General features: G+C 35.3%; 2 protein-coding genes across 5 annotated transcripts; one reads left to right on the top strand and one right to left on the bottom strand.

Annotated features, from left to right (window-relative positions):
• The first annotated feature begins 9,457 nt into the window (after positions 1-9,457).
• Positions 9,458-15,748, top strand: LOC110921920 (T-complex protein 1 subunit epsilon). The gene is made up of 9 exons (XM_022166245.2): positions 9,458-9,743; positions 11,722-12,040; positions 12,120-12,468; positions 13,647-13,779; positions 13,878-13,930; positions 14,008-14,110; positions 14,218-14,384; positions 15,150-15,263; positions 15,363-15,748. The coding sequence occupies exons 1-9, from the start codon at positions 9,545-9,547 to the stop codon at positions 15,531-15,533; spliced, it is 1,608 nt and encodes a 535-aa protein (XP_022021937.1). The 5' UTR covers positions 9,458-9,544; the 3' UTR covers positions 15,534-15,748.
• Positions 15,749-17,092: 1,344 nt separating this feature from the next.
• LOC110922185 (E3 ubiquitin-protein ligase HERC2) lies at positions 17,093-24,090 on the bottom strand. Of its 4 annotated transcripts, none has more exons than XM_022166493.2 (7): positions 23,888-24,090; positions 22,972-23,013; positions 21,472-21,745; positions 21,020-21,369; positions 19,592-19,993; positions 18,254-18,641; positions 17,093-17,566 (listed from the first exon to the last, which is right to left on the bottom strand). In XM_022166493.2, exons 3-7 carry the CDS (start codon positions 21,688-21,690, stop codon positions 17,324-17,326), a joined length of 1,602 nt encoding a protein of 533 aa, XP_022022185.1. In that variant the 5' UTR covers positions 21,691-21,745; positions 22,972-23,013; positions 23,888-24,090; the 3' UTR covers positions 17,093-17,323. The 4 variants fall into 4 exon arrangements, with proteins under 4 accessions (XP_022022185.1, XP_022022184.1, XP_022022187.1 ...); XM_022166492.2 differs by having other exon boundaries at positions 21,472-21,742; positions 23,888-24,085; XM_022166495.2 differs by having other exon boundaries at positions 22,972-23,007; positions 23,888-24,085.
• Between the last annotated feature and the right edge of the window lie 309 nt (positions 24,091-24,399).

Here is a 24,399-nt window from a genome sequence, read left to right as displayed (position 1 = left end):
GAGTGGAAGTACGAATACTAATGATTGCGTATATAGTATTAATTGAAACATAACAAAGTTAAGCATGTAAACGTGCTCAAAAGGTTGAGCATGTAAATACGAATGGTATAACTGAAATTGTCGCGATGCAACGACTAAAACGTGTATGACGATATGCATGTATAGTTGTTTAAATGAAACGTTGAGTTTATCGAATCAAAATTAGGTTGAGCTTGGTTTGAAAGGTAGAATCTAGTTTGCATATGTAAGAGGATATAAAGTACTCATTGGTTAAGCATAATATATTTGGTAATGAATGGAATGCTACTTTTGTTTAAAAGATTTTATGTAATTCGAGGATGGCCGGTTCCCATGAAGTCTTCTTGCCCACGTGTTTTGGTAAATTGGTGTAGGAAAAGGGTTTTTTGACAAAAAGTAAGTTCGTTTCATCAAACAAGGAATTATGAATTTAGGAGGTTCTTGTGAAAACGAGGATCCTTATAAAGAAATTTAACAAAAGGACTTAGTGATTGTTAAAAGTTTTAACAATTGATTTGTTGATGTTGAAAAGAGTATTTGGTAAAACGATCATATAACATCTATGAGATCTTATAAGTAATGGAGAAAGGTTAGTTTGATTTCGATTAAGAGTGGAAGTCTCTAATATGATGATATAATGTGAACGTGTTTTAGTTAGTAAATCGGATGCGAAGTTCATGGGCAAGAGATTCATTAGATCGATTAAATTGATAGGTAGTATTTCGTAAGGTTTGGAAATTCGTGTAGTAAAATGTTTAAGACATGATTAAGAATCTCGTGTATATGATCTATGTGAAATTTATAATGGAATAAATATACGTTTGATAAAATAATAAATTTTGAAAATCGCATAAGTAGGGATTTGGTTAATGATATAGGTATAAAATATGATCGAGTTTGCATAATAAGATATTTTGAATGGACGTTTTGGTAACGATCACCTAGGTAAGGGAATCACCCCTAACTCGTTGGTGAGGTCGTTTTTAAGAAGGGGGTGTGGAGTTAATCGTCAAGGTAAGGAAGTCACTCCTATCTCGATGATATGTCTCCACTTGTCGTGACAAGGAATATGAATTTAAATTGTATGAAGTCATGCATATGTATAAATGTATGAAAAGATTTAACATGTTGTGGGTGCGTGTGAGGGGTAAACGTCGAAAGTAAATTCGAATTTGAAAGATTGCATCGTATAAAATAAATAGTAAAACACATGTTCGATTAAAATTTGGGATGGTTCCAAAACGGAACGTTGACTAACCAAAGTGGTCGAAAAGTCTTTCGAATTTGAGGAGCATGTTTTGGCCTAATAGGTGAAATACTCTCGCCGACAAGTCGGCTAACGGTATTTACCCTTCCGGTTACTACATGTCTCAAATCAATTGAAATTTCGAGACTTGGCGGGATTTATGAAAATCAAGGAGTGGAACAAGTCGACAAGGTGCGGGTTTCACCCCTAACTTGGCGATTTAGTATCCTAAGTGTGGTTGGTACTCGTCGGGTCAAAATTTGATTTCAACACTTTGACGAGGGTCCACTAGAATTCAAAGTTTGAATTTCTCCATCAAGGTGAGGATTTCACTCCTAACTTGGTGGTGAATTTCGGGTAAGAAAGAAAAGTAGAAGGATTGAGAGTCATTCACCAAATTGTGGGTTTCACGCCTATTTTGGTGAAGTCGCCTCGTTTGTGTATTACGAGTGGCTTTGATTTTTGTATAAACGAGTAAAAGACGTATGTTCAAAATAATAATAACAAGTATAAGCATAATGAGCATTTCAAGAAATAATACGTAAAAGGCATTTCAAGGATAACACATAATGATGGAATAATGCAACAAGTATTAACAAACAAAGCAAGTATTAACACAAGAGTGGCATATATGTTTAGAAGGCCAAAAGCAAGTAAATAAGGAGTAAATAATGTATCATGCAAGTAGTTCAAGCAAAACATAAGAATAAGGCTCTAGAACTATAGACTAGGTTAAAGCATTCCTACTTTTCCTAATTCCCTATAGTTATGGCTCTGATACCAATCTGTCACACCCCAACCAATGGCGGAAACATCGGGATGAGACGAAGTGTGAAGATTGCTAGAGACATCATAACGCTATTTGTGACAATATTTAATAAACCGATTTCATTTCATAATTCATTTATCAATATTACAAAGAAATCAAATAACGTCAAGTTCAAAGGAAATACAATACAACATAATCAAAATTGATACAACGATTAAACCTAAACGTCTATATGTGTATCTAGGCATCAACGCTACTTCATTTCATAGCATCATCATCCTCAACATGTAACATGTTTAAAATAAAGTTCAATGCAAAAGCAAAGGCGAGTATACAAGTTTAAGCATAAGTATAAGTATAAGTATAAAAGTTTAAAACGAATCCACATGGCAACTTAGTTTATACGAGATCAACCTAACGTGGCATGCAATATTTCTAGCCAACCTCTGTTTACGCAAGAAAGTTTAATAAATTCAACATGACCCAAGTTTAAGGGGGGCGGTGCGTTACTCCTATAGCGCTATACATGTCGAAGGGAGGCTCGTGAGAGCTAATGACTAAAACATATCACATAAGTATGGTCCACGTAAGCATCAAGTATCATAACATAGTATTCATGTATAAGGATTGTTTTGTGCATTGCATAAAGAATAAGTTTAAGTGTAGTTTAATAATAAAACATGTTACACCCCAAAAAGTGGTAAACATAAAAAGGGGGTTGCGAGTATACTCACAAAATTGCATATGCTTTCCGATTTATCCAATGTGACGAGGTTGTTGAGACTAGAAAGTTGAATGTGTTCGTTTAGGGATTTAGGAAGTTTAAACACAAGAATATAGGTATTCGAAAGTAATCATCCTTTAACAACAAGTACTTGTTCTTGACACTATGAAACCTCAAGGGTTATTGTTTTCATGAGTAATATACTCATTAGAATCGTAACAAGTCTTATGTCTTAGATGATGTTATTCTAATATCTTGACGAATGAACACAAGTCCACCATCAAGGGTTCGAATAGTATATACATGTATAAGTATTATATGTAATATTTAGTCCATTAGTCAAGCATGAGGTAGAAGATAAATCTTCATTTAGGTACCTCTACTGTGTCATAGAATTCATGTAGGAGGTAGGAAGAACGAGCTTCCATTTAGGTACCTCTTATGGTTCACCACTACACTTGATGTAAAAACATACAAGGACGGTCATGAACTAATAATAAAATAAATCTAATCTAATAAGTTATAAAATGTTCAAATGAAGGAGTGGAACTTAGTTTGGAAAGCCAAAGCTTCCATTTGTTCACACTTCACAAGTCACAAGTTCATCATATAAAAGATGATGTCTTGTGCTTGTTTTCATCATTGATTTGTTATGTATAAACATAAATAAAAGGGGTGTTTGAACCCAAAACTTTGATGGAAATACCCTAAGCACAAACCCACAACCATAGACTAAGTTGTGAGCTTGGTGGGAACAAGATTCAACCAAGTTTTCTATCAAAATATGAACATAAAAAGGAATAAAAATGAGCAGAATTTTATATGCACTTTGGACCTCAAAATGGTGAAATTTCACCTTAGTTTACCCAAGCAAACTTGTGAAAATCTTCCTAGAGTTTATCCAAGTGTTTTAGAAGAAGAAACAAGAAGAAAAGAGTTGAAGAAGTGAGCTAGAACTCACTTTGAATGACTTAAACTTTCTGCTTAAAGCTGGGAATTTTTGGAGTGATTAGAGAGTGATTTTGGAGAGATTAAGAGGTTTGTAAAGTGGTAAAGTGATTGGCATTAGAGTGGTATTTATAGGGAGTAATTAGGGTTTAAGTTAGTTGTAATTTAATACAGTTGTTGGGGGTTAAACTAATTAAAAAAAACATTTAACTCAGCCGCAAGGCTGTCGCTGATATGGGCAGCCTGTTGCTTCTATATTTTTTTTTGACCAATTAATCTATAAGTTAGATAATGTATATTTTCTTAGGTTAGTGCTCATATAATTTATCCATTTAAATACCATGAGGTTACATGATAGGTATAATTAGAAAAAACAAAAACAACTAACCCACTTGATGTTTTGCGGCCGCAACTGCCATTAGTCTTTACATTTTTTTTTGTTGACAATTACTTCTACGTAGATATGTAATGTATTATTATTATTATTATTATTATTATTATTATTATTATTATTATTATTATTATTATTATTATTATTATTATTAGAATTACTATTATTATAATATTACTAGAATTATTATTATGATATTATTATCAGAATTTAAATCACGTAATTATTAGTTAGCTAGCATGCATATGTTATGAGTACCAGTATGTCGAGTATCGGTTGCGCGTATGCATTCGAGATTAGTAACGTATAACCCAAGTATTGTGACACGTATAAGCATGTAAAAATATAATTTTATTACGATCGAAGTCTCGGGTTTACAACGGTTTGAAACGATATACCAAATACAAAAAGAACAAGACTTCCAAAAATAGAAATACGAACAAGACTTGCTATAAATGGAAAGTACAAATAAGTAGGGTGTTACAATAAGCGGTTTAGAGGTGTTGTTACTATGGTGAGTAGTTCCGTATTGGTTTGCTTGAGGACAATCAAAGGTAAGTGTGGGGATGTGATGTGAGGGTATTTAATCATGTTTTAAAGTGTTTAATTATGAGGTTTTACATGATTATGTGTATGAAAACGGGTTACTTTGAGCTGGTTTTGATTTGCAGGTACTCAGAGCATAACGGATGGCTTTTGGAGCTTGACGGAAGGTTTTCGGGGAGCATTATGGAGTATTGGAAGCATACACACAAGTTGGAAGGCCAAAATATGAAAAACGGGAAGTTTGGTAGCAATCGGCGCCACTAGGTGCTGATTTCAGCGCACCACAGAAGCAAAGTACCATTTGGCGCACTGGGTGTTGTTTTTGGCGCACTGGGCGCTGAACCCAGACCTGACTTGCGAATTTCTTGTTTTTCCACCATATTTAAGCACAAACATTCCCCAAACGAAATTATCATTAACCCTAGCCGTTTTCCACTTCCCAAGAACGAATTTTGGAGTTCCAAACCTCAATCCAATCATCAATCATGCAATTCCTCATCAAGATTGAAGATCAAATCAAGAACATGAGCGGCTAAACCACCCGTGATCATCTCTGAGACTAGGGTTTGTGTTAGGAACCGGGTTGACTTAGTTTTACAAACTTTTGGATTGAGATTTGACTAATCATTCGGTTAGTTTATCTTTATTGTTTATTTGTTTTTTATTAAACATTGTTGGATTATCATTTGCATACTTGTTCATCAGTTATTTGGTTTTGTCATCAACAATTGGGATTAAATTCTAAGTTGTCATTGTCTTCAACCTTTAACCATTGAACTTGTTCATGTTTATGAAATCTAGGATTGGTAATTATCTAGGTTACTATTCAGTTGCATCAATCTTTCGGTTTCGATCGTGGATCATTGCAATCAAATATATTATCTGTTAATTATTTATCAAAACAAGTAGTTAGCAAATCATGTCTATGTGATTTCCAATTGGTAGTAATTAGGTTACCCGTGTTTCTACACAACCTGAAAACCGGAGATTGGTCCCTCTTCTCATAATTGTTTACAAATCTAATTTATTTTGTTTTCACAATCATTCTAAAAACTGCAAAAAGCAATTAAGTTTAGACGTAGATGGTAATTAAAGCAACGAACTTTCATACTTTCCACTTATTCCCCGTGGATTCGACACCCTACTTGCCCTTTACTAGTAAAAGGTGAATAGGACACTTTTAACTTTACTTTTGACCGACCTTACGACATCGATCAAAATGTTGGCCAGTTTCGAAGTCGCAATAGTCAGATTTTAATGTTCAGATGACAGATTCTTCTACTGCTTATCTAACTGTTTAGTGGTTAAACTATTAGTTTCATACCAGCTATAGCAGAACTAATTATCTAGGTGTAATTATAAATTACATGTCTGCCCCTTGCCCCCTTTTAATCTAAATTGAGACTTTTACTTCCATTTAAAAAATTGTTGAAGACTCGATAATTGTTATGATTATTACTGCTCCAAACGGCAGAAGTACATCAAAACAATATTCTATAACGCAACCTTTACACCTGATATCTGGCTCTGGTTATTGACTAATCAAGTATCATACACTTTCAACACATCCAAACACTTTCAACACACATCCAAACAGTGGTTTCAACCACAACCACTGTTTTAACCCAACAATGGTTTCAAACCTCCGTTTTAACCCAACAGTGGTTTCAACCACCGTTTTAACCCAACTATGGGTTCAACCACCGTTTTAACCCCAACAGTGGTTTCAACCACCATTTTAACCCAACAGTGGTTTCAACCACTTTTTTCTCCACAAAACATTGTTTAGCCCAACAGTGGTGTGAAACATCTGTTTTATATTCTAACATCTGTTCACAACAAACAGAGGTTTCAAACATAAAACAGACCTTTGCCAAATACATGTTTCACAACAAACTTAATTTATACTATCTATTACCTAAACCGCTTTTCTAAGCCATAAGTGATGATTGCATAAGGATCCAACATTCCATTCAGATTAGCACCAATAAGATTCTTCGCTGCTAACAGTTCCATCTACAAAGTATAAATACCATGCCACTACTCCAGAATAAAATAAAATAAAATAAAATAAGAAACCATCTAGCTTTATTGAAACTATGACACTGGAGGATGAATACCATACACAATCACTGAATCAAATTAAATCAAATTTTGAATTTTTCAAACCAATGAAATCGTCTAAAAAAAGACTACTAAATTAGACAACAAAAAATAACATATGAAATTAACAAAGCGGACAAAAATCAAAACACATACAAAGCAATAATCATGCATGATGCCAATGTGAAGAGAGACCTTCTCTAGGATTGGTTGCAGACCACCTTCAAAATGTGAAAAATTAATATAATAAACTTATGATAAAAGATAATATTATAAACTAATTAAATGTAGATCTTACCTTGTTGATCCAATGAGATGCTTTCTATGGACAATGCCAGCTGAAAGCACCAGATTAATGCCATGTGATTTGAGTTCTGACTAAAAGGTCATGTATAAAGGGCTCAATTAAAAGAAGAAAACAGAACAAACATAAGATTTCATTTAATTGTATAAAGATCTCACCTTTGATAAAGTAAAAAATAACGCAAGATTGTATGTTTGTGCCATCACCTCAAAATTTTCAGGGGTATTTCTGGTTAAATAAAGTAGAAATTTTGATATGCCTTATCATATTTAGGGTTTTTCTGTCAAAAACCAAAAACGAAATTAAAAGCAACAATTATTTTTGTTACAACTTGCGGTCATTGCCACTATAACACGAAACTCAAAATCGAACAATCAAACCCAAAATCTAAAGTAAAAAACCACATAAAACTCCTATCAGATGACAAAAATAAGGGTTTTAAACTACAGATCATGAATTATCCTCGTACCAATATGAAGAAACTGGCTGAGAGAAATTGATTAAAAGCACTTTGAGGAGCAGACTACCTTCTTCATCAGGTGGCGCTTGAGAACTCAGGGGATTTGAGAAGTTGAAGAGAAAGAGAGAGAGAGGTGTGAAGATTAACGGTTTGAATTTTGAAAATGAAGGGTTAGAATATATTTGAGAGAGAGAGAGGAGGAGGATTAAAGTTATGATTTGAATTTTGAATTTGATTTTGAAATTCCCTCCTAAAAAAATCCTATTATATATATTTTTCATAATAATAAAATATTGAAAACGGAATTATGACATCAGCGAGTACATGTGGCATAGCTTAGAAATTGACATGTAGGCAGATTTACATCAGCTCATAATCTCTTATTATAGATAGTATAGATACAATATGGAAAAATCTCCATAATAACATTTGACCCACCTAATTTGCCAAAATAAACATCGAAAAGGGCAATCGGTATTCGGTAGGGGCTTCACACAAAAAGAGAGTATGCAGTGGTTCACAATCACATTTGTGGAAGTCTTTCTTGTAGCCGTTTCATTTTTCTTATGGACCCACATTTTAACCGATTAAACTTTAACATGAGTTAGCGGATGGCCTCTAGAAATGGGTAGCGCGTAACTTATAGCCTTTAGCACAGAAACATCTGGGTTTCAAACTAAAACGGCTAAGGTCAATTCAAATGGCTGGGCCCTAGCTGTTTACTTAGGCTTTAAACGACTCCACTTTCCTAGTTGTTTCCTTATTTTCTCAAACGACTCTAGTCATTTCCCCTATTTTTCTCAAACGACTCAACTCTTTCAAATTAGTCGTTTTCTTTGGTAGGGGCCACGTGTAGTCTTTTCCTTGCTTAAGGTCTAAACTTAGCCCTTTCCTATAGCTTTAGCCGTTTTCGTAATATTTTTTTTCTTTTTACCCACACTAGTCGTTTCCTTTAATCTTGCTTGTAGTGCTAACTTTGGAAAATCGACTCGCGCCAAAAAAATTAATCGGTTAAAACATGGGTCCAGATGAAACGACTAGATGACACATATATCAACCACTGCATCCTAGCTTTTGGTGTGAAGCCTCTACCACCACTTGTAACCCTTTCTAATGCTTACTTTGGCAAATTAGGTGGGTCAAATGTTATTATGGTGATTTTCCCTACCTTGTACCGATCTGACCTTATTAGACCATGTGTAATCATAAAGTTTCTTAGGGGGCGTTATGCGACAGTGGCGAAATGCGTAAGACTGGGGCTTTATATCACAAGAGGGTGTAGTGGTAATGGGGTTATATAACCCCTTCAATTATACATACATATGTATATATATGTGTGTGAGTTGGGAAGAACGGGTTACGCCGTTATGCTCTTCGTGAGAACACATATCCACCAGCCCATAGCGCCGGTCGTAGTGGTGTGTTGCGGCGCTATGCCTCTTTTTCCCGTGATATGAAGCCCCATTACGGGTGGCCTTATATATATTTAGAAATTATATATACTATAAGTATGCTATTTTGTCACATCAACCAACTTTGGTCCCTTAACTTTGGCATTAACCAACTTTATCTCCTCAATTTTAATAAAGACATGTTTAGCCCCTCAACTTTGTTAATGACATATTTAGCCCCTTAACGAAAACAACTTTAACCTCTCAACTATAAACAACTTTAGGCCTTAACTTTAATAATGACATATTTAACCCATCAACTTTAATAATTACGTGTTTAGCCAGCTTTAACTCTCGCAATTTGCTTATTTTTATCAACATTTTGAACCCGCTATGGCGCACGGGTGGTAACCCACTAGTTATAATTTAAATTAAAATTAAAAAAATATATTAAAACACAAAAAAATTAAGGCCCAAGTAAGTTAGCCCAACCCGACTTGACCTGAATCGGAGAAAAACGGGTAAAACCAATCAGCAACAAGGGTTTATAAGTTGAAAATCTAGGGCAAAAACAGCAGCATCCTCTGGAAGCACACACACACTGTGTGCAGATCTCACTCACGGTTGTTCTTCGATCTGCAAAAATGGCGTTAGCGTTCGATGAATACGGGCGGCCGTTCATAATACTTCGGGAACAAGAAAGCAAGAGCAGGTTAAGAGGTATAGATGCTCAGAAAGCCAACATTTCCGCCGGCGTTGCTGTTTCTCGCATCCTCCGTACATCTCTCGGTCCTAAAGGCATGGATAAGATGCTCCAGAGCCCCGACGGCGACATCACCATCAGTATATATACTTTTCTATCCCTTATTATATGTTTCTCTATATATATATATATGTGTGTGTGTGTGTGTGTGTGTGTGTGTGTCTCTGTGTGTGTGTTGAGTGTGTATTTACGTGATTAATTGTCAGTTAGGGCTTGATCTGTTTATTGATGTTACTTTTTGATTCATATAGAAGAAATTAGGGTTGATGTGATGTGAAGTAGGTTTTCAGTGGCTGAACTATGGAGTTGTTTATATGTGTGTGTGTGTGTGTGTGTGTTGAGTGTGTATTTACGTGATTAATTGTCAGTTAGGGCTTGATCTGTTTATTGATGTTACTTTTTGATTCATATAGAAGAAATTAGGGTTGATGTGATGTGAAGTAGGTTTTCGGTGGCTGAACTATGGAGTTGTTTATATTGTTATAGATTGTAATCTCTAATCAATAGTTCATACTGCTTCATCTAGAGATGATATTTAAATTTTGATATGAGTACTTAAGTTTTTGGAAGTAAAATAGTGATTACTTGAAGACGTAATAATGGTTCTGTAAGATATTAAGCAGAAATTGTACTGATTTGTAGAGTTTTGTCTCTTTTGCACTGTTTTTTTACTTGATTACTTGTTTTAAATTGCGCAATGCGCTCCGATGCGTTTGGTCCAAAAATCTGATGCGTGATGCGCTCTTTTTAAAAGTATACTAAAATTATTTATACATAACTTATAAAAACATACTAAAACTAAAACAATTGTCGTAGTAAGAAGATAAAGAGTTGTGCTTTTAAGTTCAAATCAAGCATCCTAAAATGTTTCTAGAACCATAAAAAGTGTTTAGGAACCATAATGGTTCAATTCAAGCATGCTAAAATATTAAGTATTGAAAAAACCCAACCCATTTCATGAAATCTGGGAAAAAAACATAACAAACAATGATGCGTGCATCATGGCGCATTTTGCGACGGGCGCATTATGCGAAATTGTCGCAATGTCATCGCATCATGTAAACGCAACGCATCAGGTGTTGCGACGCGCTCTCATTAGCGCAACGGGCGCATCACGCATTATGCGCGCATAATGCTCGCATTTTAAAACCAAGCTTGATTAATTATCAGATAGGGCTTTGATTTGATTTTGGATGTTACCTCTTTTAATCAAATGTGAATTGTGAAAGAAATTAGGGTTAATGTTTTCGATGGAGCAAGTGCAATGTGAACTAGATTTCTGATTTTTGTGGCTGAACATTGAACACTGTATGGAGTCGTTTATATTGTATTATTTGAAAATTTTAAGCTGAGATAAGCTGAGACGGTTGTAATGGTCTTTGTCAGTAATTAATAGTTCATATTGGTCCAAGGATACTTCAAATTTCAAGTTTGATATGCATATTGTAAATTTTGAAAGTAAAACAGCGATTACTTATAGACAAAACAATGGTTTTGTAATATTTTTAGCAAAAATTGTACTGATTCATAAAGTGCAACGTGAAGTAGATTTCCAGTGGCCGAATATTTGATGGAGTTGTTATATTATTAGAGATTGTGAGCTGAGACTGTCTTGATGGTCTTTTTCAGTAATCAACAGTTCACATTGGTTCAAGAATACTATGGTTGATAACTTGATATTAAAAATTTAATGAGTGTGTAAAATTTTTAAAAGTAAAATAGTGTTACTTAGAGACAGAACAATGGTTTTGTAAGATTTTTTAGCAGAAACTGTACTGATTTGTGGAGTTTTTTTTTTTTTTAAATCTATTTTGCAGTATTTTATTTTTAGTGAATTTTTATTTGAGGCTTGTATGTGAAAATATGTTTATGGTTGGGATATGGTTAGGGTGGGGTGGGGTGGGGTTGAATGGTAGGAGTCCTGAGATGTTTGAACTCAAGAATCTTATGTGTTATAGAACATTGCTTTTTAATTGGGATATAGTTTTTTGCTCGATAATAATTGGAAGCATTTGTTAGTTTAATTATTGTTTTCCTTACAATTTACTTTATTTCCAGCAAACGATGGCGCAACAATCTTGGAACAAATGGATGTCGACAATCAAATTGGGAAACTTATGGTTGAACTGTCACGTAGTCAAGATTATGAAATCGGTGATGGAACAACTGGTGTAGTTGTTCTGGCCGGTGCACTTTTAGAACAAGCTGAGAAGCTTCTAGAACGTGGAATTCATCCCATTCGAGTTGCAGAAGGATTTGAAATTTCTTCAAAGATGGCTGTTGACCATTTGGAAAAGATATCACATAAATTTGATTTCAGTGCTACCAATATCGAACCGTTGGTCCAAACTTGCATGACCACCTTATCCTCCAAAATGTAAGTTCTCGCTATTTTGTATTTCATGAAACAATCATTTATTAAAAAAAGTGAAACTAAATAGAGCTCTACTTTTTAGTGTGAATCGATGCAAGCGTAGTTTGGCGGAGATTGCGGTAAAAGGTGTGATGGCTGTTGCGGATTTAGAGAGAAAAGATGTTAACCTAGATTTGATCAAAGTGGAGGGAAAGGTTGGTGGGAAATTAGAGGATACGGAACTTGTATACGGAATCATTGTTGATAAAGATATGAGTCACCCACAAATGCCAAAACAAATTGAAGATGCAAAAATTGCGATTTTGACCTGCCCGTTTGAGCCACCGAAGCCTAAGACCAAACATAAGGTTGACATTGATACGGTCGAAAAGTTTCAAACTTTGAGGAAGCAAGAACAGCAGTACTTTGATGACATGGTTCAGCAATGCAAGGTAACTTGATATTTATGATATGTAAAATTGTAAAGTAGAGGTGGGAGCTACCACTCGTTTATATATTGGATAAGTTTTTAGAAGGAAATCGATCAAATTGGTCGGGGTGCAAACGTGCCTAGCCCGAGCTCGACCAGCCTCGAGCTCGATTTACTTATGAGAGATCGAGCTCGAGTACGGCTCGTTGGTAGTTTCTTAAACCGGGCTTGGCTTGTTTATTATTTATTAATTAATATATTAAATAAAAATAATATAAATAATGTACTCGTTTAAGCTTGCGAGCTCGATAAAGTGAAGCTCGGGCTTGTTTACTAAACAAGCTTACTTTTAGGTTCGGGCTCGGCTCGTAAACAAGTTTAAATACGCTCGGCTTGGCTTGTTTACTAGACAACTTTAAATAAGGGGTAAATGTTATCAAATATTAATAAAAACTAATATTACACCAAGGCTCGATATGGTTCAACGAGCCTACGAGCTTCACATGCCAGGCTCAAGCTCGATAAATAAACGGGCTTTATTTTAGCTCGGTTCAAGCTCGATAAGGCTCGGCTCGTTTTGAGCTTCTTTTCGAGCCGATCTTGAGCAGCTTGCGAGCCATTTGCCTCGTTTGCACCCTTACAAATTAGTGAGTGGGACAAGACTAGCCCAGCGTTTATATTTACTGTGTAAAAACTCCTAAATAACTTTTTTTTTTTTATAATATTTAAACTTCAAACAGCTTAAAATTATACACAAATCAAATGGTTTAAAGTGGCTCAAAGTTTGGTTTTAACGTGTGAAATCTCCTATATTTTTTTTAAGAAACTACATTATTGTTCACACGAGTCAAATAAAAAATGTTAAAAAGCTAATGGATTAACTAGGCAGAATGGGTCCAAAGTGGTGTGAAGTTCGTATTTAATGTGTAACATTTCTTGAATTATTTTTATAAAGATAAAAAGAGTTTTGTCTAAATGGGTCGCTTTTAAAAGAAAATGTTAAAAAGAAAATGGATCAAAACTGGCCAGATTTTATTCTTAATGTCTATTTGTTGAAATAGGACAGTGTGTGTAATCATATTTGACACGTTATTTATCTATAAAAATAGCTACAAATTGAAGACAAAAAGTGTGTGGGGTTGATTTGATTCAATTTGTTTGAACTTTATGCCTTGATAACTCTGATCTTGATCTCTTCAGGATGTAGGGGCCACACTGGTAATTTGTCAATGGGGCTTCGATGACGAAGCAAATCACTTGTTAATGCACAGGAATTTGCCAGCTGTCAGATGGGTTGGCGGTGTAGAACTGGAGCTAATAGCAATCGCTACTGGTTTGTGCTTTTTAGTTAGCTGTATATAACAATTTTGCTTTAATACACACCGTTACTATAGTTTATAAAAATCTTTATATTTATCTAATCGTGTGCAGGCGGTAGAATTGTTCCCAGGTTCCAGGAACTAACAACTGAAAAACTAGGAAAGGTAATTTGTTTCGTATTTATATCATACTTATTTTTAATACACAAATGGCATTGTTGTAATTATTTTCTGTGTGACAGGCTGGTTTGGTTAGAGAAAAGGCATTTGGTACCACAAAAGATCGAATGCTTTATATTGAGCATTGTGCAAACTCAAAGGCTGTAACCGTTTTCATCCGTGGAGGTAAGTTATAGCAGTCATGTTCTGTAGCTAGCTGTATATATTATATATACACTATTTGTTTGACCACATAAATTTATTTACGTGTATTATTTATTATGAGAAATCAGGTAACAAGATGATGATCGAGGAGACAAAACGCAGCATCCATGATGCATTATGTGTTGCTAGAAATCTTATTCGTAATAACTCGATTGTATATGGTGGCGGAGCTGCAGAAATTTCATGCTCAATTGCAGTTGAAGCTGCCGCTGATAAATATCCAGGTGTTGAACAGGTAAGATATATAACCCTCAAGTAGGGCTGTTCATGAGCCGAGCCGAGCCAGGCCAAGCTCGGGCTCGGCTCGATTATAAACCGAGCTGGCTCGGCTCGGCTCGTTTTTGAAACCGAGCTGAAAATCTAAGCTCGGGCTCGGCTCGGCTTGGTTTTAAACCGAGCTGGCTCGGCTCGGCTTGGTTTGGCTTGATTTTATAAAGAAATATTAATATAAACATCTTAAAATTCAGTTGCCTAAAATATTATTCAATACTTTAAAAGAATATATTCAAAATAAGTTCAACCAAATACATTACAAACCAAAATCAATTCCAACAACGCAAAATAAGTTTTAATTTCAATGAAATACGATATTAGTTGATTAGTATGGTAATCAATCTTCAAATATGCCATAGATATCAAATTGCAAACCTATATACATGTAAATAGTAATCAGTTTTTTTGTAATATATTATAATGTATATAAAATTAAAATTTATTATAAGTAAAATAATCCGAGCAAAACCGAGCCGAGCTACAAAGCGAGCCAAACCGAGCCAACTCGGCTCGTTACGAGCCGAGCCGAGCTAGGCTCACTTTCTAACCGAGCCGAGCCGGCTCGGCTCACTTTTAAACCGAGCCATATCGAGCGAGCTTTTTCCGAGCTAAATCCGAGCGAGCTCCGAGCCGCGAGCTTTTTGAACAGCCCTACCCTCAAGACATGTGAATGTGGGTCCCATTTATGTAAACCGTTTACTGAATGTGTTGTTATTTTTGTCGACAGTATGCCATCAGGGCGTTTGCAGATGCATTGGACTCCGTACCCATGGCTCTTGCAGAGAATAGCGGTCTGCAACCCATCGAAACAGTATCCGCAGTTAAAGCACAGCAAATTAAGGTATTTATGACGGTAGTTAGTAGCATGTAGTCATATGTACATATTACGAACTGTTGCATTTGGTTGTGTTCTGAAACATGTTTTGGTTTAAATATATAGGAAAACAATCATTGCTGTGGCATTGACTGCAACGATACTGGTACGAATGATATGCGTGAGCAAAACGTATTTGAAACCTTGATTGGCAAGCAACAGCAGATCTTGCTTGCCACACAAGTCGTGAAAATGATTTTGAAGATCGATGATGTCATCTCTCCAACAGAATACTGAGTTTGTGGTTCCTACTGACTTTCAAGTTTTGGTCAAACGTAGAACATTGCGACTAGTTATTTGTCGGAAAACCTAGCGTTGTTTGGTACTCTGTTTATGTGACTTGCTGTCATTTGTTTGGTGTTGGTGTTTGTTTTATTTTGAGAACACTACGATCTTACTCTTTATGTTTACGGTTCTTGAGCGTTTTCTCAAGTGATCACGTGCTTTTAACATTTTCTTGTTAAACATGGTTTTTTTTTTTTTTTTTTTTTTTTTTTTTTTTTTTTCAGGCTGATTAACAACTTGTAAACAAACAATATAAAAATGTACTAAACAAACAAATTGCATGTAATGTAATAGAGTAGTATAAACCGGTAAAAGAACTTTCAAAGTAACAAGGCAAGGTGTAGGTTGTGCGTATTGTCTTAGCTTAGACTGTACAAAATCCTGTTGTTTGTTATAGCGACAACGGTGTGTGACAGTTGACTAGCGGGGGTGAAGCAGAGGAACAGAAGCGGGAGAGTGTATGTGAACCGATGGTGTTTAATCAAATTTAAAGGTACAAAAAAGTCGACTCCTAGGTCAATTGGATCATATTTGCTACAAACTCCAAATCGAGAGCAGGCAGATGCTCCCAAAACAGACCGAGCATTTTCTTATGTTGGAGCTTCTCGATTTCCATCAAACTTTGTTTCTTTCTGAATTGTTGTGAGTTTCCCGATGATATCCGTAAGAGTGTTTGTTGTAAGAATGAGTGTTACCGAAAGTTTTTACTTTCTGACTTCTACCTCCCTCTTTGAAAATATAGACCGAAAGAAGCTTCTACTTATAAGCCTTAGAGGCGCCTAACTCTTTCTTATTATTACTATAAGATAAGTTGTCTTAGTTTCGTAACATGTTTCAACCCTAGCTTCTCATAAACATGGAACTAGATTCACTAGATTTTAGTGTGCTGAAGAATTCTGTTGTTAGTCCAATCCGTACAAAAGACCCCCTTTGGGGGGGGGGGGGATTGCCAAGTGGCTTAGTCCCGGATCACTCCTTCAGGAATATGATACAATAATATAACGCACATCAAAGATAGAGGGTATCCCCTTTATTATAAATTAAAAAACAGTCTCTCACGTCCTTTCTTAATAGATGGAGCAATCATCACTCGACATAGTGGAAAAATGTAGCGGGCCGTTATAGACCCTCACTGTCGTGGGCCCCATGTTAACAAGCTAAACCCGGCCTATTGTAGATTACGGGCCACTAAATTAAATTTAAGAACAATTTCTGGACACCAATCTAGCAAAAGTTGAAAATGTAAGCATTAAGGAAATAGTTAACGACTAACCACCGATCATCCAATCTAGCAAAAGTTGAAAATGTAAGCATTAAGGAAATAGTTGACGACTAACCACCGATCATCATAGAGTGTTCGTACACCCGACCATTTCGGCTTGGTGTCATGGCTTGGTGTCATGACCCGTCGTGCTTTTACCTTTAACTAAGTTAAGAACGTTGCACCACTCGCATAACCTCGAACACTGATTGAACCTGAGAGAATTTCCTTATTTCTAGCAAATAAACCATAACACACAAATGCAACTGAAATATTTACTCATTTAGAAACAATTAAAAGACATTTACTTCAAGCCCCCAACATTTTCCTAAAAAGCACTTTCTACCCCAACTATTTACATCCTTCACAAATCCTTCTTTTGTTTCTATGTACACAAGGAAAGAACAAACACCAAACTGAAAAGAAAACATAAATAACTTGACTTGATCCATATTCATCAATTTATCATCATAGGATTCTGCTAACTGAGATCAAGTTCGACCCGCTCTGGTGCGGCCCTCTCAGTTTGGTTGGCAGCGAGTTCCACTCCTAGTTGACCCTTGTCACCCGCCCCAAATGCATATAACTTCCCGGTTTCTGTCAGGGCAAATGTGTGTGCATTCCAGTAGATCGAGTTTGTGAGGCTGATTTGCACCACCCTTTCGTTAATTTGCTTTAACGATGTCACTAACGTCGGCGTCAAGATATTAACATGTTGATTTCCCTGAGTCACGTATAAAAATGACGTTAGTCGTTGGTCAAACTCGTAAATATGATGAAACTAGTAAATTCCCCCCACACGTTCCCACGGCGTTCCGAAACACAATTACGTCAAAACGTAGTGAAACTGAAAACGTACATAAGAATAAGCACGAACGTAATACATTTGACCCAATCATTTCCGGAAAAATAAAATAAAATTTACGTCAAAACGTACATAATAATAAGCATAAGAAGATATTATATTTGACCCAACTCATTTCCGGGAAAAGTTTACGTCGAAACGTAAATCAACTTGAATTTATACTCACATGTACATAAAAATAAACACATAAAACTCCATTAAAAAGTCTTTAGAAAGTTAAGGGGTTGTAAACGTCAATGCTGAAAGTTGAGGGGGGAAAGTAAAAAAAATAGAAAAAAACAAATAAAAAGCAAAATGACACAAAAGAAAAAAGAAAAAAATCAAATCACTGTTCACGTATTGTAGCATATATAATTGTAGCATATATAATATAATATAATATAATATAATATAATATAATATAATATAATATAATATAATATAATATAATATAATATAATATAATATAATATAATATAATATAATATAATATAATATAATATAATATAATACAATGTGAGCAATATTAATAGAACTCAATATTTGTAAAAGATATAAAAGGCGAACCTGTGCATCGACATCTGCAGTATTATGTCCAAGACTCGACGATTCACCACACCCGAAAGAATAAACATCACCATCATCAGAAACGACAAAAGTCGTATAATCTCCAGTAGCAACATGTATAGCTTTAACACCGCTCAAAGATTCGACCACTTTTGGTACCGAATCGCATTCTTCATTCCCATGGCCTAAACAACCGTACCGACCCCAACCCCATGTGCACACCCTACCATCGGTCCCAACCACAGCTGCATGCCATGCTCCGGCTGCAATCACCATCGGCTGCAGGTTCAATGTCCGAAACTGTTCTATCAATCGTGGTTGTTTTTCGTCGGTTTTCGTCCCGTGCCCTAATTTTCCTCCTAATCCACATCCAACCGAGTACACCGCCCTGTTTGAGAAACCAAAATAACATGATAAGTATTCGTTAGTATTCGTTTTGACCCCAACCCATTAGACCCGTTACTAAAAGGGGTCGATCCACCCGTTTTTCATAGTAAAACTAACGGACGAAAAAGCTATTAGACCCAAAAGTCCGTGCTCAGAATTCGTTTCGAATTCGAAAAATTCGATTTGATTATCAAAAATCCGTTTCGATTATCAAAAATCCGTTTCAATTATCAAGAATTCGAATTTGATTCAATTCAAGTTTAGTAAAGTAAAACGAATACGAATTTATAATTTTAAATTCTATTTGAAATTCTAATTAAAATTATACATATTTATTTATTATTGTTATATATAATACATTTATAACTTTTATTTATTGGGCTATAGTATAAATTAAAAGTTTATTCTAAATATTAAAATGAGTAAACTTCCGTTTTGCTCCCTGTGGTTTGGTCACTTTAACGGTTTTGCTCCAAACCTTTAAAAATAGCCATTTTACTCCCTGATGTTTCGGTTTTTTTGCCAGTTTGCTCCCCGCCTCTAACTCCATCCAAATTGTTTTGTTTTTCCATTTTGCTCCCCGCAGGGAGCAAACTGGCAACAAAACCAAAACATCAGGGAGTAAAATGGCTATTTTTAAAGGTTTGAGGCAAAACCGTTAAAATGACCAAACCACAGGGAGCAAAACGGAAGTTTACTCTATTAATATTAAAAGCCCATAACTTAAACAAATTTATTACATATTTTAACTAAATTTGAATCAAAACGAATTTATTCGAATTCAAATTTTTAATCGAATTCGAAATGGGATTTTAATTCGAGTACGAATTCGAATGGGCTGTTTGTTAATCGAATCCGAATCGAATTCAAGCAAAAAAAAAAAAAAAAAAAAAAAATTATTCGACAAATTCGAAAATTCGATGGACACCCCTAAAGTTTGTTGAAACTCACATGCCAGTAGGTTGACAAGCCAAAGCAAGAAGGTAACAATATCCGGCGGCAATTTGAACCACCGGTATGTTTTCAAGTGGGCCCAACAACGGGCGTGGTTCAAGATCAGTCGGTTCGGTTTGGTGACCGAGTTTATTCTCGTTTCCCCAAGAAAACGTGTAGACCCGTCCTTCTCGTGATAATACAGCTGTAAAAAAGTTTCCAATCGCAGCTTGTACGACAAATATTCCTTTTAACGACTCAACTATTTGAGGCGTGTTGACTTGTTGACTTCCTTGAACTCCGTATTCAGCTTCGCCAAATGAGTCTTTCCCAAAGGCGTAAACCTGCCCGGAATCGCTGATTAGCATTGTTCGGCCCGCTCCTGCTGCTGCATGTATAATACGTATGCCTGCCAACGATCTGCACGGTACAAAAAAATGAGTCGGTTCAGGAATCCGTAAAAAAGGTTCAAAACTTAGGGCTGCAAACGCACCGAACGAACACGGACAAGACCTTGTTCATGAACGAGATTTTTTGTTCGTGTTGATTCGTTAAGGAAATGAATGTGTTCGTGTTCGTTTGTGTATTTTAGGTAACAGGCACAAACGAATGTTCATGAACACAAATGAAAACAAACGAACACAAACAAGTGTTTATGAACAAAATATATAATGCACTAATACTTATTAAATATTGAGTAAATTACAAAAATCGTCCTTTATGTATGTCACTTATTGCAAACTGTGTCCTTTGTCTTCAATAATTACAAAAAACGTACTCGATGTTTGCAAACCCTTGCAAGTTATGTCCTCTAGCCCTAACTCGGTTAATTTTTGTGGTTAAATCTGACCAAATGGACCCCCCATGCGGGTATTTTTGTGGTTAAATCTGAACAAATGGACCTCACATGAGAGTAAAATGACCAAAATACCCTCATGTGGGGTCCATTTGGTCAGATTTAACCACAAAATTAACTGAGTTAAGGCTAAAGGACATAACTTGCAAGGGTTTGCAAACATCGAGTACGTTTTCTGTAATTATTGAAGACAAAGGACACAGTTTGCAAACATCGAGTACGTTTTCTGTAATTATTGAAGACAAAGGACACAGTTTGCAATAAGTGACATACATAAAGGACGATTTTTGTAATTTACTCTTAAATATTTTATTTGTCGGAATTTTGAAGTATTTAAGTATAATATAAAAATTAAAAACATTAATGAACTATCAAACACAAACGGACATAAACAAACACGTTACTGAATGTTCACGAACATAAATGAACGATCGCGGCCTCTGTTCATGTTCGTTCATTTAACTTAACAAACGAAATTTCTTGTTTATGTTCGTTCATTCATTAATCAAACGAACATAAACGAACTATTCGCTGAATGTTCGGTTCATTTGCAGCCCTAGTCAAAACTTTTACGAATCAAGAATATAAACCTGATTATGCGAGGCTGCGACTCCTCTTCGGTGGTGCCATGACCTAATTGACCCGAGCTATTTGACCCGAAAGAATAAACGGACCCTTTTGAAGTCACGGCAATACTATGGCCCGGTCCAGCTATAGCCTGAGACTTTTCCCTTCTAGAACATGTTTCACCGGACAACAAGAATCTTAAAACCAATTTCCAAGACCCCCCACATCTTACTTTCATTTCGTCACGCTCTTCTAACGTCATCGGTTTAAAAATTGCTCGTTTTTGGCACATATCGAGAGCTGCAAGCTCGGATAAACAGAGCTCATGATCAGGGGCAAAATGGGCAGGTTGCCGAAAGAAAGAACACGTAGCCTGCAAAATAAAAAGAATTCACAAACAATCAGCAGCACCATCAATTCTAAACGTCGGGTTTGAATCTTTTTATCGGTTAAATATTAAAAGGTGGTAACTTGCCTCTAATTTGGCTAGATCTTGTGGGTCAAGATTACAACCAGTGAGAACATGAAGAACGATTGACGGGTTTGCCGATAATGGGAATTCTCCTGGTGTTTCATCTCCGAAACAATGTCGGGTTTGTCGATTAAACGATGGACTAACGGGAATGGGAATGATTGGTTGATCGGGAATGTTGTGGTATTGAATGCTTGGGGTTCCACTCGTGGAGGCGTCCATGGGCACTGCTCGGTTCTGCAGTGCCCGAATTAATCAAGATGAGAAGATTTAACTGCTAGAAATCACATAAAAATATGTTAAAAAACAAAATGCATTATTGTTTTTTGTTCCTTTTCGGCCCAAAAACTTGTACACGTCATTCTCTCAATTCAAAACCTCAATTTCACAACTTACAAAAAAATCCGAATCCGAACTATCCAAAATTCCGAATCCAAAATATCCGAAATTTTGGATATCCGAAAAATAAAATGTCTGAATTTCAGATATCTGAAAAATTTTGGAAATTTCGGATATTTCGAATAAAGTTTCTTAAAAGTTTCAGATATTTCAGGTATCCGCAATATATATATATATTTGAGTAAACTTCCGTTTTGCTCCCTGTGGTTTGATCACTTTAACGGTTTTGCTCCAAACCTTTAAAAATAGCCATTTTGCTCCCTGATGTTTCGGTTTTTTTGCCAGTTTGCTCCCCACCTCTAACTCCATCCAAATTGTTTGTGTTTCCATTTTGCTCCCCGCAGGGAGCAAACTGGCAACAAAACCAAAACATCAGGGAGTAAAATGGCTATTTTTAAAGGTTTGGGGCAAAACCGTTAAAGTGACCAAACCACAGGGAGCAAAACGGAAGTTTACTCTATATATTTTTTAATTAATGACTATTTTTTAAAAAGATTCTTAAAATGATAATTATTTTTTCAGATTTTCGGATATGCGTTTCACTATCCGAATCTGTATCCGAAATTTCGGATAAAATTCGGATAGCGAAATCAACTATCCGAAATTTTCGGATAGCGGATCTTGAACACCCCTAATTTTTACAGAGGAAACATGATAATCCGTTGCAAAAACGCACATCCAACCAATTCATAAATATTTAACTGCAAGAAATCATATATAAAGATACGAGAAAAACCAAACACATTATCGTTTTCCAATCTTTTTCGGCCTAAAATCTTGTACAACCACATTATGCTCTTAACTAAGAGGGTGTTTGGGATTACGTTTTGAAGTGATTATTTGATTATTGCGTTTGTAAAACATAAATAATCTAAAAAAGTGTTTAGATGAAAAAGTGATTATCTACCTACATGTTTTTTCAAAACGCAGTTTTGAAAACGCAAAATCTATTTTGAGAACGCAACACCAAACACCCCTAAAACCTTTAATTCACACAATTCAGAGGGGTGTTTAGATGCACATTTTTGCAAAGGATCATAAAAAATTTGTTGCCAAATAACACAATCCAAACACCCCATTAGTAAGAATACAACATAATAATACCTTTGGAATATTGCTTAATCCAGACCCTCCATGCCCCTAAAACTACAAAAGCAAGAAGATCAACATCAGAAACAAATAAATTCACTTAAATATACATTCATTACATAACAAGTCCAGAAATTTCACTAAAATAATCAAATAATTAAAAGGAAAACAATTCACATTCATCGGAAGTGTACGATCGAATTCGTGTAACATGATTGCGCAAATTTAGTAAAAAAAAAAAAAAACACATTTTTCTATTAATAAACAAAAAAAAGAACCAAACCCATCTAAAGGAAACAATATTATTGCTAAAAAAAAAATTATTGCTTCAAGAAATAAAATTCCATCATGATTTTTCCTAAAAATAAAGCCTTGATTCAAGGCATCTGATGAACAAGAATGATTGGATTATTGGCAAAATCAAGCAATCAAAGTATAATCAAACCACACCATTCAATAATCTGAACACAAAAGCATGATCAACACAAAAAAAAAAAAAAAAAAAAAAAAAAAATCTTGATCATCAGATTATCCAGAAAACAAGTATAATCAATCACTAAAGTTCATGAAAAAGAGACAAATAATAAAAAACAGAACATGGGTAACTATGATTTTCAATTAAATCAGATAAAGATCATACATTTATTTACGATCATCATAGATCAAAGATAACAAAAAATAAACAAAAAATAAACAAAAAAAGTTGCATGAATCCAGTCAACAAGTATGATCCACCGCTAAAAACGAAACAAAAACCAAATAAATTTAAAAAAAATAAATAATAACCAAGATATACAATATGGATAACTTCGGATTTTTATTATGTCAGATAAAGATTGTAACTTTTTATCAAGAAAAAATCAAGAAAACCAAAAGAATTGCAAGATCGGTCAAAATTCATGGATGATCATCGGTTTTATGAAAAACCCACCAAGAAAAATCAGAACTTTTATCCGATGAAGACCGATTGGATTGAGATTGTGGATGGTTTTGTATGGATAGAGGTTGGATGGATAATTAAATAAAGGTGTTAGGAGATGGTTCTTGTTTAATTGCTGGAAGAATTCAAGAGAGAGAGAGAGAGAGAGAGAGAGAGAGAGAGAGATTATATTATTGATTGAATGAAGTTGAAGTAATAGAAAAAGGGGTGAAAGATGAGATAAATAAGGAGCTTCTGTTGTGGATTGGCAATTTTGATCTCGGGATCAATCAATAGATGGGTCAAATCCAATTTTGGGCTTTTTTTTTCTTATACATGTCATTCGGGTTCGGTTCACTAAGCCCGTTATATGTCGGTTATCGTTAACATTGATCTTTCACTGTTCTATGTTAACTCATGTTATTGCGGCCTTCTTTCATCATATTTCTCACACTATGTTAGGGTTTGGGGGGGGGGGGGGTATCACGCATCACCTGTCGTTCACTATTCTATGTTTAACTTAG

Source organism: Helianthus annuus, chromosome 17, assembly GCF_002127325.2.
Source record: "Helianthus annuus cultivar XRQ/B chromosome 17, HanXRQr2.0-SUNRISE, whole genome shotgun sequence".
Classification (NCBI taxonomy): domain Eukaryota; kingdom Viridiplantae; phylum Streptophyta; class Magnoliopsida; order Asterales; family Asteraceae; genus Helianthus; species Helianthus annuus.
This window is presented reverse-complemented; position numbering and strand designations above follow the sequence as displayed.